General features: G+C 36.9%; 2 protein-coding genes, 1 non-coding gene and 1 pseudogene across 6 annotated transcripts; 3 read left to right on the top strand and 1 right to left on the bottom strand.

Annotated features, from left to right (window-relative positions):
• Nucleotides 1-552: 552 nt before the first annotated feature.
• LOC104094769 (uncharacterized) lies at nucleotides 553-1,843 on the bottom strand. The gene is made up of 3 exons (XM_009600767.1): nucleotides 1,766-1,843; nucleotides 1,242-1,675; nucleotides 553-1,093 (listed from the first exon to the last, which is right to left on the bottom strand). The coding sequence occupies exons 1-3, from the start codon at nucleotides 1,841-1,843 to the stop codon at nucleotides 553-555; spliced, it is 1,053 nt and encodes a 350-aa protein (XP_009599062.1).
• A 600-nt stretch (nucleotides 1,844-2,443) lies between these two features.
• On the top strand, nucleotides 2,444-15,632 carry LOC104094767 (RNA-binding protein 2-like). 4 transcript variants are annotated; one of them, XR_685984.4, is made up of 8 exons: nucleotides 2,444-2,682; nucleotides 6,336-6,457; nucleotides 6,533-6,767; nucleotides 6,845-6,906; nucleotides 7,104-7,185; nucleotides 13,552-13,618; nucleotides 14,007-14,087; nucleotides 15,506-15,632. XR_685984.4 is itself a non-coding variant. In XM_009600764.4 (7 exons), coding segments are annotated over exons 1-7 (663 nt in total). In that variant the 5' UTR covers nucleotides 2,444-2,588; the 3' UTR covers nucleotides 14,008-14,517. The 4 variants fall into 4 exon arrangements, 3 of the variants coding, with proteins under 3 accessions (XP_009599059.1, XP_009599058.1, XP_009599060.1); XM_009600764.4 differs by lacking the exon at nucleotides 15,506-15,632 and having other exon boundaries at nucleotides 14,007-14,517; XM_009600763.4 differs by lacking the exons at nucleotides 13,552-13,618; nucleotides 14,007-14,087; nucleotides 15,506-15,632 and adding exons at nucleotides 11,388-11,510; nucleotides 11,617-11,960.
• Nucleotides 9,674-9,855, top strand: LOC117276411 (U2 spliceosomal RNA; annotated as a pseudogene).
• LOC117276410 (U1 spliceosomal RNA) lies at nucleotides 15,618-15,778 on the top strand. The gene has a single exon (XR_004506670.1). It is a non-coding gene; the product is annotated as a U1 spliceosomal RNA (small nuclear RNA).
• The last annotated feature ends 813 nt before the right edge of the window (nucleotides 15,779-16,591 follow it).

Raw genomic sequence — 16,591 nt, 5'->3', positions numbered from 1 at the left:
ATTTCAAACAAGTAAGGCTGCACCCTCGGATCAATTTTGCACATCTATATCATATGGTAGTCAGACTTCTCTATCGTGTAAGCTCTAGCCAAAGCGAAGAAGATATCCTTCAATTGTTTGTGATGTTTCTTAAATGTGCGCTTGACATTCCGCCACAAGTGAAACATGCAAATACAACGTGGAACTTCTTAGTACACAGTTTTTGTGTCATTGAAGATGCTTTCATTTCTATATGAAACTATACACATCCATTCCCTAACACCAAAAGTACCCTTTATCTGGATGAAGAACCACTCCCAAGATTTATTATTCTTTAAATCTACAATTGCATATGCAAGTGGAAGGATTTTTCATGTTTATACAAAGTAGATATTAAGATTCAGGCAATTATACAAATCTTATATACAGTTATACACGAATATACAACTTTATACATACTGCAAATCTTATAAAAACATCAGCTCTAAAATCCTATACACGTTTATACATGAAACTACAATATTATATAAACTGCAGAAACAAGGTAGATGCAGTCAACTCACCGGCTCTATCTTATGTGCGAGCAGTCAATATGGTACCCTTATATGCTGCTTTAAGGAAACTTCCGTCAACAACCATTATCGGCCTGCAATTTTTCCAACCCTTGATAGATGCATATAGCGAAACATATGCGTAAAGAAAGCATCCATATTCTGATTTGTGCAACTTTGTAATCGTTCCTGGATTTGTATGCTCCAACATATACAAATACCTCGGCAACTCCTTATATGAATCGCTCGGATTCCCTCTTATTATTGCCATTGCTATCTCTTTAGCTCTCCATACTTTCATGTAGCTCACTTTAATCCCGTGTTGCTTTTGTATGTCCTCTATTAGATCATTTGGGGTGTAAACTTTTTTTGGATTAACATACTTGTCCTTGACTATACTAGCAACTACACCCGAAGTAGCTTGACGTTGTGCTAAGTATCTTTCACCATAGCCGCATGTGTGATTATTATTATAACTTCTCACCTTGAATATGTTTGCATTGTAAACGGCAGAAGATTTGAAACTCCAAACACAATTGTCATCCACACACATAAGGTGATACCTAGGATTAAAGATCATTCAACTTCTAAATACACTTGTATACAAAAATATAACTAGATATATACTAATTTTAATACCTCTATACAAATATATACTACTTTATATATATTTATACATATATATAGCAGAATATACAACTATTGCCATACATTGTTGCGCTTGATCTCTTCACCTTGAATTGGAACCTCTCGCGTACAACCGAGTTTTTCATTACACTGACAACTGTCTCTCTATCTTTATAAACTTGATCCTCCTCAACCAATTTGTTTAACATATTATCTATTATACCATAATCGGTATTTTCAATAAATTCGATATCAGGCATAATCTCAATGCTATAAATTGTGGATGCATCTTCAATATCATTTACACATTTGCCTTTATCTATACAAATGGAACTTGTAGCAACCAAACACCTGGAACTTGTAGCAACCAAACAATTATCATAAATCTCTTTCACAGTCACATACAACGAGTACTCAGTGAAATCCAACCTTTTCTTCTTTAATTCAATATACACCCGAACATCAGTATCGTTGTAAATCAGGATCGATGGCAAACCATCCTTTGGGAGAAACTTAATCTATAATGTATTTAACTCAGAATCAACTATAATCTGTTTCGAAATTACTTCAACTAAATTGTTGTAGCCGAATGTAGACTCGATTATTACACAATCGCCGACGAAAATGATAAATTTATTGTCATCCCATTCACCACTATGACGAACGTAAACTGGATAAAGCTCCATCGAACAAAAAATTAAAATCAAAATTGCAGCAAAAATGAAAATCGTGTTGATTGCAACAAAAAAATTTTACTTTTCGTGTTTGATTTGCTGTTAATTCGAGATGAAGAAGAATTTTTAGGTTTTTTGGAGTTGCATTGAGTGTAAAATCGCATTTTTGTAGATTTGGGGAAGAAGAATGTAAAGAATGAGAGAAAAACTCGCTGAAAGAGAGAAAATCCCGCTTCTGAATCCCCAAAAATGGAAATAACGCCCCTTTTTCGGATATGAGCCTATTATTTTTGGGCTACTCCGTTGTAAATTGAAATATGGGCTATAAAATTAAAAAATAAGAAGCCCAATTATTTTTATGTGAAATTTTTCCGCTTTCAAATACCATTTCACTTGAATTTTTTTTTCACTTTTTTTTTTTAGAATTTTACAATTCTTGTGCCCAAACGCCCACAAATAAATCTTACCACATACGTAAACCTTTTTCCCTTTTACTAAGTGAAAATATGATTAAATTACAAACGTAAACCTTTTTCACTTCTAGAAACTGAAAATAGGATTAAATTTGTCATTTTCTTCGCCAATAAATAAAGGCGGATCCTCTTTCTTTCCATTCATTTTGTAGTCGTTAATTTATCGGACTCGCAGAGCAGCTCGAGAAAGGGCGCAACGCTTTCCTTTTTCTCCTTGGATTTTAATCGAAATTGAATTCACCCTTTTCGTTACTTGTTGTCTCTCCCACAAACAGTGGAGTGACATGGCGGATGCTTACTGGAGGTACACCAGCGGTGGGCAGCAGGCGGCGGCTCTTCCTCCTCAACTCGTCGCAAAACGTCCTCGCACCGAATATGGTATCTTAATCATCTCCCGCTTTGTTTTTGTGTCTAAATAATTCGAGATCTCTGCATATTTTTTCTCAACTTAGAGGGTTTGTAAAAGCTAGGGTTTATTCATTTACAACCTTTTTCAGTCAAGAACTTTACCTTTGTGGCTTTTCATGTGTTTGATGAGATAGTTATGGTAGGAATTGGAAGAATACTCACCGAAATGTCCTGGGTATTGCTGAAGTAAGAGTAGGAAATAAAACAAATGGTACTTAGTATTTTGTTATTGGTATCCCTAAAGGGGAAAATGGCCAAAAAATGTTATAGCTATGGCCTATGTTTGGTATCGGAAGCGTACTTGCCAAAAATGATTTAGTTATTGCAAGTACGAGGAGGAAATAGGAAATTTCAGTATTTGCTTATAGTCCATCTAAAGTGGAAAATGGCAAAAAGATCCACAGTTATGTAAGGGATTGGAACAATACTCAAGAGTTCATTGGCATTGCTGGAGTAAGAGGAGGAAATAAAAATTGTAGAATCTGGTTATAGGCCCCCCTAAAGCGGAAAATGGTCAAAAGATTGACGGGTAAATTAGGGGTTGGAAGAATACTCATTAAGAATGTCTTGCGTATCGCAGAAGCAAGAGGATGAAATAGAAAAAAGTAGTTGTATTGTTTGTAGTCCCCATAAAGCGGGAAATGGCCAAAATAAATCTGGCTCAATACAAGTGCTTGTTCTTTTTTGTGTATATACATTAGATGACCCTTTCAGGTGTATGGGCTTATTTAGGCTTAGGTGATTGAACTTATAATTTTTCTATTGAGAGAAGGTCGCTTGAGATGGTTTGGTTATGTTTTCCATCGCCCTACAGAGCCACCACTTTGTAGGTGTAGAACTATGGTGAGTGAAGGTGTTAAAAGGAGACGGGATAGACCTAAAATCACATGACAGAAAGTTGTCCCAAAAGACCTACAAATCCTTGGAATTAATGCAGACTTAGCTAAAGATAGTGTACAATGGAAGAAAAAGATCCATATAGGTGATTCACACTTACTAGTTAGGAATAGGATTTAAATTTGTTAGAGATATAAAACTTTTTTTCACAATTGTTATTTTATTTTGGCATGATGATGATATGAGTTGAGCTTAAAAAAAAAAATTAGGATTCATATGGCCCTAACTTTGTTTGGGGATGAGGTGTAGTTGTTGTGTTGTTTGTTGTTCTTGTTGACAATCTGTGTAAAAGCAGTTAATTTATGGCGAAACCTCGCAATACAAAGTACGTTGGGACGTGTACATCTAGGGACGGTTACATTGACACATAGTGCGATAAAAAATGAGCAAGAGGTTCGATAGCGTTGCCTTCGGGATCGGAGGGAGTATGAGCAAGGACTCCTGCATTATGAACAATCGGCACCCCAGGTGTGGTGCAAGATAGGAAAGGGTTTCCCCACCATTATGAGGGTAAAAGGAGATATTCCAAGAGAGTTGGATTGGGGAGGTAGTTCTAGAGTAGGCCTTTTTGCGGGATTAGTGTATACCTTAAAAGGAAGGAGGGTTGGAATTGCATGCTATAAAAAACTTCCCCTTAGGGGAAAAAAGGTTAGAGAGATTGGCAACACAAGTCATAAATTGTGGTATTGTTGATGGACAAGAATAAAAAACACGTGATATTATAGTGGAGCCAAGACTTAGGGATAAAGTTGGAGAGGTAAAACAAGTTGGAATATGATTATCTCATTAAGACTTGTATGTGAATAAGACAATCAATGTTACAATAGTTATACTAGAAATACGATTAGATGCAGAATCTGGAACTAAATTTTGAGAAGATATGGACACATTGGTCTAAGAGTTTTGAGGGGACCAACATATTTTTATTAGGAAAGATCTGAATAGTCACGTGAGTAGAGATACTTGGCTTCGCCAAAAGGCCTCATCTCTAAAAGCCCAGCTCGCAGACGACTGATTCGGTCAAGTACACAAGGAATGTGGTTTGGTACCCGAAATGATGAAGGAAAGACTATACTAAAGGTGAAAGACTATACTAGAGGTTGCTTTAACTTATGATTTACTTGTAGCTACACATATCTAAAAGAGAGAAAATCTCACCTAATAATATTTAAGAGTGATAATCATAGTTAAACAAACTTTATCCTTTTTTGAAGACGTGATAGAACAATATATAAGGTCTGCGATATTGTACCAAGAGAAGCTATGGCGTCCTAACATAAATTGGTGGTGTTGGATGTAAAGCAAAAAAGAAGAGTTAGAAAGTTGATGAGTTACAAACAACCGAGATTTCGGTGGTGGGAACTATAAGGCACAAACTAGTTAGCATTTCAAGAAAAAACGATAGAGGAAAAACCGTATGGAAATAGAGACATCATGTGGAAGTAAATGTCAAGTTGCATTAAGAAAGTAGCAAGTGAAGTGTTAGGAGTGTCTAAACGCCTAGGACCTCGACCACAAGATGTGGGTGGTGGAATGCGGAGGTGCAAAGAGCTACTAAAATAAAACGAGAGTTCAGCTGGAAATTACCAAAAACACAAGTTGGAAAAGCCTTTGAAAAGTATAAAAGAGCTAAGAGGAAAGCTAAAAAGTCCATAAGCAAAGCTCGAGAAGAAGCTCTAGATTGCTTGTAACAAAAGTTAGGGATTCAAAAATGGGAGAAACAAATGTATAAACCACTCGAGAGAGAAGAGCATAAGGACTTAAGCTAGTTGAAGTGTACTAAAGGCGATTCTAAAAAAGTGTTGTTTGGAGATAATGAGATCACAAGAGAGATAGAGAGGCTATTTTGATCAATTGCTCTCGAATCACTAGGATAACTTTATCAATCTCCATACATCTTTTTCCAATAGAAACTTTAGCTAAACTTGTAGAATTAGGCAAGTAGAAGTAAATGATACCATGAAAATATGCAGATTAGAAAAGTATGTAGTCCATATTTGAAGTGTATTGCATTTGTTGCGAGGTGGTAGGATGTTCCATGAGCGGAGAAAGAGTACATTGATTCTAATATGTAAGAACAAAGGAGATATTCAAAGTTGTGTAAACTATTTTGGCTATGAGCAATACAATAATAATTTAGGAAAGAGTAATAGGACGTAGCCTTAGGACACTACAAGAGTGATAGAGAACCAATTCGATTTATGCCTAATGGATGCACCGGTTTGTAGGACCTATCCAAGAATTTCTAGTGGTAGAGAAACTAAGTTTTACAATATTGGACGGATATGGGTTTAAATGTTCGATTCATATAGCCAATTCCAACTTGCTTAAGATTGATTTGTAGTCATGTTGTATTTATATAGATAAAAAGTACGGAAGTGCAATGATATTATTGGCTTGGTTGTGTTAGCCCACATATGTTGGTACTAAAGATTCGTAAATTGTAACTCTGCATGACCACAAATTGCTTTCACCTAACTAGACCTTTAACTCTTTTCTCGAGGGAAACTAGGATAAAAATCGTGTCAAGTAGCTGGTTTGGTTTCTATTTTGTTATCTTATGCTCATGTTGATAGTTGTTGCACTTCAATTAGCTTCATTTTACTATTCTTTTCTTGTTTGTTTGTGGTCTTATATTACCGGAAAAAAGATATTTCTTTGACACACAATTTAGTGCTTGTTTCTCTCTTTCTGTAATTAATTTCTTTTGGTGTTGCCCTTCGTAGATGTTCCAAGTGGTCCTGAGTTTCCTGGCTATTATGGCCGTGATGATGAAAGGGGAATGCCTCGTGTCATTAGAGACACAGATCCTATAGAAGCATCCTATGAGCGCTACCTCCGTTGTGGGGTAATTCATTTTTATTTTCTTTTGAACGTGTTTCCTCGATACCGTATAGGTCTAATGTATTGGTAAAATTTCCAGCAAATTTCCTCCCATGTTGCCAGTGAGTCTGCAAGATCCATAAATAGTGGAATTAGTGGCCATCCTATTGAAGATCCACGTGTTATGGGGATTGGGGGACCTGACCCGCTGGCTTTAAAAAGCAGGAATGTTGGAATGGTAGGTGGCAGACCAGAAATTTCCCTTCCTCCGGATGCTAGCAGTACATTGTTTGTAGAGGGTTTGCCTGCGGATTGTACAAGAAGAGAGGTGTCACGTATCCTTGTGTGGTCTGCTTCCCTGTTTTATTGTTATGCGTCCCATTCTACTTTTCTCCTTGACTTTTGTTTGCAGATATATTTCGCCCTTTTGTAGGTTACAAAGAAGTAAGGCTGGTACCAAAAGGATCGCGACATGTAAGAATACCTTTTGCATCTTATCTTACTTCAACAACAAGAACAATTACGTCTCATTCCCAAACAAGTTGGGGTCGACAATATGAATCCTCATACATCTTATCTTCGTCCAAAAAAAGAAAAAACCTTTTGCATCTAGCAAGGCCTAGTTCTGTATACTGTTACTTTGAAATTCACTGCATTATCGACTTATGCAGCTCGGAGGCGATCCTTTGATTCTTTGCTTTGTTGATTTCGTGACTCCACTTCATGCAGCTGCTGCAATGGATGCCTTGCAAGGTGAGCTTGACGCACCCTTCTATTTTGACATACCCATCTGTAGTCTTGTCTCGTGACTGCTAGTAATACAGTTAGCCTTTATATTCTTTCACCTTTTGGAAGCCTGTAGAAACAATTATAAGAATACCTTTTGCATCTTATCTTACTTCAACAACAACAACAGCTATGCCTCAGTCCCAAACAAGTGGGGGTCGGCGATATGAATCCTCATGCATCTTATCTTACTTTGTCCAAAAAAAAAAAGAAAAGAAACCTTCTGCATCTATCAAGACCTAGTTCTGTTTACTGTTACTTTGAAATCCACTGCACTATCAACTTATGCAGCCCTGTAGAAACAACTATAAGAATGAGGTTTTCAAAGTTTAAACAAGAGCAAAAACAAATATTTTTTGCTTCTAATTTGCAAAATTAATATCACCTACAATTCTTGGTGGATCAGATTAGTTTAACTTGAGACCAGGAAGAATAGTTTCCGTTTGCAGGCTTGTCAGTCAGCTCAGATTCTTGATTGTGTGTGGTCTTGCATTTAGTAATCCTTAAGAAATGAGGAAGTTAGCCCAAGTGTTGATGTCTCCTTGATGGCCTGCTAGGCTTTTGCCTTCTTTATTTCACTAGATGCGCCATATACCCAGTACTTAATATGTTTTCCAGTATGCAATATAAATACGTCCTTGCCTTTCTTGTGGAACATAAGAGGTTCCAGTGCTCCGTAGGCAAAAGTAGCTTTGTAGCCTAACCTATCAAGGTATTATAGTTTTTATTGTATTGTATTTTGTCATTTTTAGGAGTGAGTAATCCATATGCAATCCTGTCAAATTGCGCCAAAAGTCGTGATTACTTACAAAAACCTCTACAATAGGTTACTCACTCCTAAACTCATACTCTTTTCTTTTCCCTTGGGGATAAGGTTACACTCATACTATTCATTTATGATCCATGAAAGTCTATTCTAAGTAGACTGATATCTCGGCCAAGGAACGATTTCTTTTCCGAGTTTGATTCACCAGGGTCATTCTCTTTTTATTTTACCTGATAATGCTGGTTCCTCCCTCTTGGTTTCAATTTCTCCTTATTCTTTCCAGCCTTCCGAATGCCCATACTGACTTGTCTCCTCTATAAGTTATTTTCTTATATATTTGAGGAATACTTGTACATGTGAAGTGACACTGACACCACTTCCTGAATTTGTGGTGATCCTTGGGCGTTAGGCCATTTTTGGGCATCTTCGGTAGTAGATCTTTCTCAAACGTATTTCACCTCCTCAAAAAGTGCAGATCGTGGTTCTACCAGTTCTTTTTACTTTTTTTGTGTGGTAATAAACTGTGAAATATTACCATTAACCAACAAAGTATGTACAAACTAAAGAGCATCCAGAATTACAGCCACCTTCTAGGAAGATTACCGTAATTGATGGACCCCAAAACAGCCAGATAGCCTCTCATTCTAGTTACATAAACTATGTATCCAGTATTGACATTTCTTTGCTCTTTTCGAGTTTCCTATCCAATCTATTCTACCCCTAATTTCCTTTTGTATTTATGCTATTACAAAACTGGTATTTACACAAGAATTCCTGAAAATCCTCCAATTTCTAGCTTGCCAAGTGTAATAGATCATTGCTCCCCATACAGCGCTCACTGTCTCTTTTTTAAACTGAGTCCGTATCCTCCTTTTCAGCCACTGTATACTCTGTTTTGCATCGGCTTTTACTATACGTACACCAGCCCAAGCCCCTAGTGCATTTCTCACTTCAGAGATCCAACTACAATCAGCAAATAGATGATAGCTTGTTTCAATACTATCTGCTTCACATAAGCACCATTTGTGACTATCCATTGGGTGTATTCAGTCTGTACATCCTCTCCTTAGTAAGTAGCATCTTGATTTGCTAGCCACACTATCATCCGCTGTCTTGGCTGCATAACTGAACTCCATACTAAATCAGCTTCCTTCATTCTTATAATAGTTCCCAGCATAGCTAAATAGCTACTTGTCACTGAGTAATTTCCTTTAGCAGTCAGGCTGTATGTTCCATTTTGGTACCACTCTTGCATCTGACCCTTTAGAGAGTTTAGCTTTTTCCAGTACCAGCAACAATCTTGTGGTGGTATGTGACTCCAAATATCCCCTTTTGCTTTCATATAAACCTGATTTACTCATTTTACCCATAGGACATCTTTCTTTTCTGTCAATTGCCATAATAGTTTTCCCATTGATGCTACATTCCATTTCCTGCAATTCTGTATGTTCAAACCCCCAAATCTCTTAGGGATACAGACTTTGTCCCATGATACCAGTGCAACTTTTCTCCTCTTCAGAGCTCCCCCCATAAGTACTATCTACATTTTCTGTCCACCTCTTTCAATACACTGAGGGAGGATGAATACAGCTCCCCTAAAGTTGTATATAGGGAAAAGCACTGCATTGATAATTTGTAGTCTTTCAGCATAGGGTAAGTGCTTGGAGTATGCTTCATTAATTCTGACTGTAACCTTTTCAACTAGTGTAATCAAGTGTAGATCTGTTCTTATCAGTTTAATGTCTAATGTGTGGGCCATCAGCTCACACGATATTAACTCTTTTTACTTTTTGTTGTCAGAGCTCTTGATAAAAACTTCTCCATGTATTCTTTAGAGCTGACATGGGTACCTCATACTGAGTGCTGGTTGTAGAGAATCCTCATTTTTCATCAGATAAACAAAATGCTAAATACTGTGAATATTCTAAAAATTTTAAGGTGGAGCAGAGTTGGAGAGTTTGTAGCTCTGTAAATTACCGTACCTCTTAATTACCTTATGGTGCTGTTTCTGGACAAAGGCCTAGTGCTTATGGATTAGTGTATAAACAGTGTCAGCGCTTCACCAATTGTCAACTTTGGTGGAAGAATGCAACTTTAACTATCATTTTCTAATATTACGAAGTCTAACAGCTAACTGATAAAAGGTAAAGAAAGATCATGATTCCGTGCTGAAGGATCTGACATAATATTGGGTGGCGGATATGTGTTCCATTTGATGTATGGCCTTGCTCTTCTGCTCTAGGCTTTTTCTCCTTTTTCAATTGCTGTTTCTTTTTCTTTTTCCTTTTTCTTGCACTGCTCTTTTGGCGTTCCTGAGGATTCATATGGTGGGTCACAACTATTTTGGGGTTGAGTTAATTGATTGATTGTTTGCTCTTTTGGCATTCCCTTTAGGCACCATTGATTATGCATAGCTTGTCATTGTAAGGCCTTTTGGTTTGTTACAGACCCAATTTCTGGCTTGTCAACTATTCTTTAATTTTGCCAAAAGTCAAAAGAGGTAATGGTGCTATAGAATTCTAATTAAGATGAGTTATTGTGCAGTGGGTTGTAATTTAGTTATTGGCTTGTGGAATTATCCTCCAAACCAGTTGCCATGAAATCAATAAATTTCTGGAACTGACGAGGAAAAAAAAGGGGAAAAGATGGTGATTTTTCGTGAGTCTTAAAGTTTTAAGTCTGATTCTATCTACCCAAAGTCAACACATGAGCAATGATTGAAATTGGCACTGCTTGCTTAATAATTTGGGGAATGTTACAGGAGATTACATAAACTCCAAATTTTGACTCCTCTGAGGACCAAGACTTTGTTTATGCATTCTATTAACTTTTAACTTCTTATTTACAAAAAAAAAATTAAATCTTTTGAGTCTTTTGGTAAGAGACAATTTTAATGGGGGACAGCTTGTAGATGGTTTGTGGGAAGAAGCCATTTTATATACGTTGAGTGTGATGATCCTTCAGGTAAATGTTATATGCACTGAACAAGATTAGTTTATCTCGGTGTTGCTGTCTCCGAGGCTCAATCTTAGAACTCAGGCTTACTCCTCCCTCCCCTACCACCTCTTCTGTAGCTCTTTCATCTTATTTCATGTTGTGAATTGCATGTTAAGATCTTGGCCTTGGCAATTTAAGGGGCACTAAACTTTCATAAAAGTTGAAGGACGTTTGCAGACTGCACTATTGCGCAGCTCTGCATGTGCCTTTGACTCTGCCATAGCCTGCTGAATACCTGTTTCGTCAGTTGTGGTTGCATAACGAAACTTTTTTTGCTTGAAAGCAACTCCATGTCCAATTGTTGGGCAATGTATGCACAACATCACATTTTTGCTGGTGTATATTTGAGTCGTCAGTGAAAGAGAAATTTGTTGCGCTGGTGAGGTAGTAAAACTAAATCTTGCAGGTTATAAATTCGATGAGCATGACCGTGATTCGGTCAGCTTAAGGCTGCAATATGCTCGCAATCCTGGTGCGAGGTCAGGTGGTGGGAATCGCGGAAAACGTTAGAACTTATGCGTCTTTACAGGTGACATGCTAGACTTCCATGCGCTTGACCCTTTATTATCGATGGCCATAACATATGCTAGAAATTCATAGATCAAACTAAATTGTGGAACTATACTTCTGTGTAGGACTTGCCCAAGTTTGGAGATTTATGATACTTAGAGACGTTATGCCGGCTTTGCAGTTTCGTGTGCGATGTGTTTCTCTGATCGGGGGCTTTCGTTAGGACCAGCTTGAAATTGCTGGGTTTTCTTTATCCGGGGGAGGAAGTGATAGTTGCGATAAAGCGTTTAGCTTTCGTTTCAACCTCAATTTTCTGCCTCGACTTTACTGGACCCACGCGTTGTTAAATTTCATATCTGGACAGACAAGAGATGATATTGCTTGAATCTTGCGTTTAAGATGTTACAATGTACGTGTAATGTTAAGTGGAGTTGCTGCATAGCAGTTCTAAAAGTTGGTTGTTCGATCATGCCATGAATTGTTTGAATTCATTTTTAAATTCACTAAACCTCTTGTGATTTAGTAGACATTTCAGGGTGTTGTATGATGGGCATTAACATCTGCTCTGTTCATGAAAGAACTGGGAGGCTTTTCGTGTCAATTTTGGTTGTTTGCTTGCTATCATTTAGGCGTGGAGACTTTTAAGGTTGATGGGAACAAAGAAAATACAATACTTGCTAGAAGTGTCTGTGCCTTCCCATGGTTCCATCTGTTGATGGTTTTGGTTACCTTCTCCACGTAAAACTTTTCTAATAGGTACTAGAGGAACTATTTCTATTATTTTTTTTGGGGTTGGGGGGGGTGGGGGTGGGGGTGGAGTGTTTGGGGGGATTGGCACTGATGGTAAGGGTTTATTTGGAGTCTATGAAAGCTCTTACAATTGTACTTATAGAGTCCCATGTTCCTTCAATGTGTGTATTCCATCCTTTTGTGGTTGGTATATGACTCCGAGTCTGAGGGCAAAAAAGTAGTCGACTTTCCTAGTATTATCATCAATGCATGCCATCAACTATCACTGTGATTGCTGTTTGTTTATTTTCTTCATTCTTGATATTTGTAGAGTCAGTTTAATCTAACTTCATTGTCAACGGTTGACGTACTTGGTTATGTGGATCAAGTTGAGTTGTTTTATGTGGATTCATCACATGGTTAAAAGTTTGCGTGGCATGCTCATTCTATTACAAATCAATGGACTGCCTTTATTTTTGATAAATCTTTATTTTTAGTGGGTATGGAAAAATCTTTGGTATGGAGCGCTTCCCCCGAATGGGGTCCTATGCGGCGCGAATCCGGATATAGTCGGGCTCCAATGCGGGTACCGGATACCGGGTGGGAAACCAAAAAAAATAGTCAAACTTCCCGCAATAATTGACTACTGAATGGGTTTTTGCTGGAAACAAACCGTGAATGAAATACTTAACAAAAAGAAAATACATGGGCAGATGACTTTGGATAATCTTTCAAGGAAAAGGACTCTGTAAAACGTACTCCATGAAGGTTTTAGAGCCATTATCTGGTTGTCTATCATGTGCTTAGATTTTGTGTTATGTTCTTTGATCATTTATATTTCCTTTTTATTTTTGGAAAATCCAAATAAATTATGAAAAATGAAAAATAAAAGGAAAGGAGGTAAGCATCACTCAGCAATAACTACATATTTTATTTATTTATTAAAGAAGTGTTAAAGACGGCTAAAGTATTTTCTTAGTAGGAAATTCTGGATCGAACAGTTTTCAAAATGCATAAGCCCACTTTGACTAGTATTTTAATCTGCCTAATATAATATAAGAAGCGAGGGTCGTGACGGTCTTTTTCAATCGAGTTGTCTAAAAGCACGTCAATGTATATTATATTGTCACCTGCTAATTCCGATGGGCTAATAAAAGTCTTAAAATTAGGGGTTTATTACGTATATATACTCCATTTTAAGGGTTTTTCCCCTATGTCTAAAGTAGTGGGTTGGGCTGAAACTGTTGCAAAAGGCTAAATTAACACAAGATCAACCAATTATTATTTTTGTTTTAAAAAAGCTGATACTGACGCCTGATTTCTTGTTGAAGGTCTAGAAGATTTTGCCAGGATTGGTGTTTTGGTGATCTGTTTATGCGACTCACATATCGACTGCTGGTAAGCTTCATTGGAAGAAGTCACTTGGTTTTAGTCCTGCATTGCTTGCCATATAATTTCTTTAAGTAGTTGTTAATTTGACGAAAGTGAAGTTCTTCAAAAGTTATCTTTCTCGAATTCAACCAAGAAAAGAGTCCCAAAATACCTTTGTTTTTTTGGTTGAAAAAATTAAGTGATTTTACATGTTATTACTTAAGAGGTTCTGGTACTGGTTGGTGAATGATTAGAAGCTTAATTATTAAATATCTAGCTATCTAACTTGAGTTGAGACTTGAGAGAAGCCATATTCACACAAGTGGCAGCAGAATGTGATTAAAATTGCTGCCTTCTTAAAGAAAAAAGGTAAGTATTGTTTTGACCTTCTTGCTCTATGTACGTACAACTGCAGATGTTTTTAGCTTTTGGCTGGGCTGGATAATATTTTTCCTCAAGAGAGATGTCGTGGCATGAAAGTTTAATCGTTATTCAGGTACCAGCATGCATGATTATATGAGACTTTTCGATTGACTTTGTATAAAGCACTTCTTGAACCCCGTTGCCACCTCACTAGAATTGTTTATATATGTTTTTTTTTTTTGAACTAAGGAGATTCAATTTCTTCCACCTAGCTCCGCCATTCCATGATGTATGGATTTGGTTTATTTCTTAGAATGATTTTGGAAAACATTTTTGGTGCATGGTCATGTAATAGAGAAGGGAGGGTGGCCTAATGCGGACACATCATAGCCTTTAATTACAGCTTTGCATACTACATTTTCTCTGGTTTTGCTTTCAAATGTTGGATTTGCTTATTCTATCCTTGTGTTGCCACTGCCAATGTAGTTGCTGATTCTAATTTATGTGTTCATCCTTGTAATGAACAACGTAACTTTACAATGCCAAAACTTTTTTTCTTCTTACGTCTCTAATGTTACCGTCCAACGCTTTCTGTTTGATATCTGTAGAATTTTGATAATTTACGCGTAACATATCTTAAGATATATATTTCCCAAGTTAAAGTAAGTGGTACGTACATGTATGTAATCCAGACTAAAAGTTCCTCTACATGTGCTATTGTCAGATTCAATAATGCATCATAAATTACGGATACAATCTCACTGTTAGAACAAATAAGGTAATATGCCATCAGTATATATATATAAACAAGAAGAAGAATCGTTTCCTTAGCAAATTAATAAAGAGGAATGTGCAATGCTACACAGACCATAAAGAGCAAGATTTAATTTGCACGACATGTCTGGATTCTTAAAAGCCTAGAGTCAGTTTCATAAAATGGGTAAAGACAAATAACAACAATGTATTTGCATCGCATGTTCGAGTTAGTAAAAAAGTTGCTTATTTGACCATTGGAATATATTTTTTTTTAACAAACAGGAACTAGATCTTAGTCTTTCGCAACTAATCAAGTTCTGAGTCGTGCCATCATATTATAATTTAGTTTCTAATGACATTCATTGTCATCCCTGCTCTTCTTTTCATGAAGAGCAGATAATATTTTTTCATAGTCGCAAACCATATAAAGCTGATGTGATATGATCCTTTAGGTTGATGCGGTATCCCAATATGCATAAAATCTTTTCTTTCTTTCGCCAAAAATATACCAATGCTACAAAATGGACTATTGAAGAATTCATTAAAAAGAAAAACAGTCAACCAAGTCTAAAACCAAATTTACAAACATTACTGGATACTTGTTTGAGACATGACATAAAGTGAAAAGCATTAATCATGGGGAAAGTTTAGCGTGTAAGTTGTATTTGTTAATTCATTTCAAAAGGATAATCTTATGCGTTTATATCTTGTTGTTGCTAAGAATTAGCTAATTTTAGTTAAGAATTTGAACTGTTCTATTAAAAAATGACAAAGATTTGCTTTTTCCTCGAGTAGGTATGTAATGTGGTCAACGAGAGAAGTGAATGCAAGAAATCAGTTGGGACAAATAAAGAGGACGGAGGCTGAAGAAGGTAGTATAAGAATGGGCCAAGTACGAAGAAGAAACATACTTATCCGGACGGGGTCAATGATGGGCGATCAGGAAGACCCATGGCCTAGGCTGGTGACCTCCATTGCACTTTGGAGAGGTGCCTGTCTAAGGTCGGCCCAAGTGGTCGAGCCTACGTCATAATTTGTGGGTTTGCGTTCAACCTTTTGAGCCCCAGATATTTGCTGGCCCGAATATATTTTAAGTCCAGTGTATTTTGACTTTAGAAAATATTTTAAAGCATGAGTACTTTGACATCATTTAATCTATTTCCGTACTTTGCTTAGCTTAAGCAGAAAGTGTGAATACAGCTAAACTGTTGCGGCGCCATAGTGTGAATACAGAAAGTACCGAAGCCATCACAACACAATAAGAAATAGAAACTAGTAAATTGTTGTGGTGCCCAATTCGATCCCACCGTACAACACTATCCTCCCTTATTTCATCATATATATATATATCAATAATAATAAATAAATATATATTGCGGTGCGCAACCCGATCTCACCATATCAATGTTAATAAATCAATGAGTGCAATCAATTTAACAACTCGAATCACAAGAATCTCTACGATTAACGAATATGGAGCAGAACCAGAAAGGAAGTCTCATGCCAAATTAGGAATTCATTATAATTAATATTAAGCAGTAAGACAAATCAAGTAAATGACAATTAAAGGGCGCAAGTAAGTCAATTAAGGCAAGTAACAGTCAATCATGGAAGCATGGGAGAATCTAACATTTTTACCACTAGAATAATAATTGACAAATAGCAAGTAAAGGCGGGGAAGCATTTAAATCATGTAACAGTTAAGAGACATGGAATGAAACAATTAATGAAATACGGAAAGCAGGGAAACAAGTATTTTGGCGGCGTACATACACTCGTCACCCCGCATATACGTCGTTACACATAAATTTCACATAGCACATAGCTCAAGGGTTCCTAATTCTCTCAAATCAAGGTTAAACCCAATACTTACCTCGCTCT

Source organism: Nicotiana tomentosiformis, chromosome 6, assembly GCF_000390325.3.
Source record: "Nicotiana tomentosiformis chromosome 6, ASM39032v3, whole genome shotgun sequence".
Classification (NCBI taxonomy): Eukaryota; Viridiplantae; Streptophyta; class Magnoliopsida; order Solanales; family Solanaceae; genus Nicotiana; species Nicotiana tomentosiformis.
Note: the sequence above shows the minus strand (reverse complement) of the source record. Positions and strands in the feature narration are given on the sequence as shown.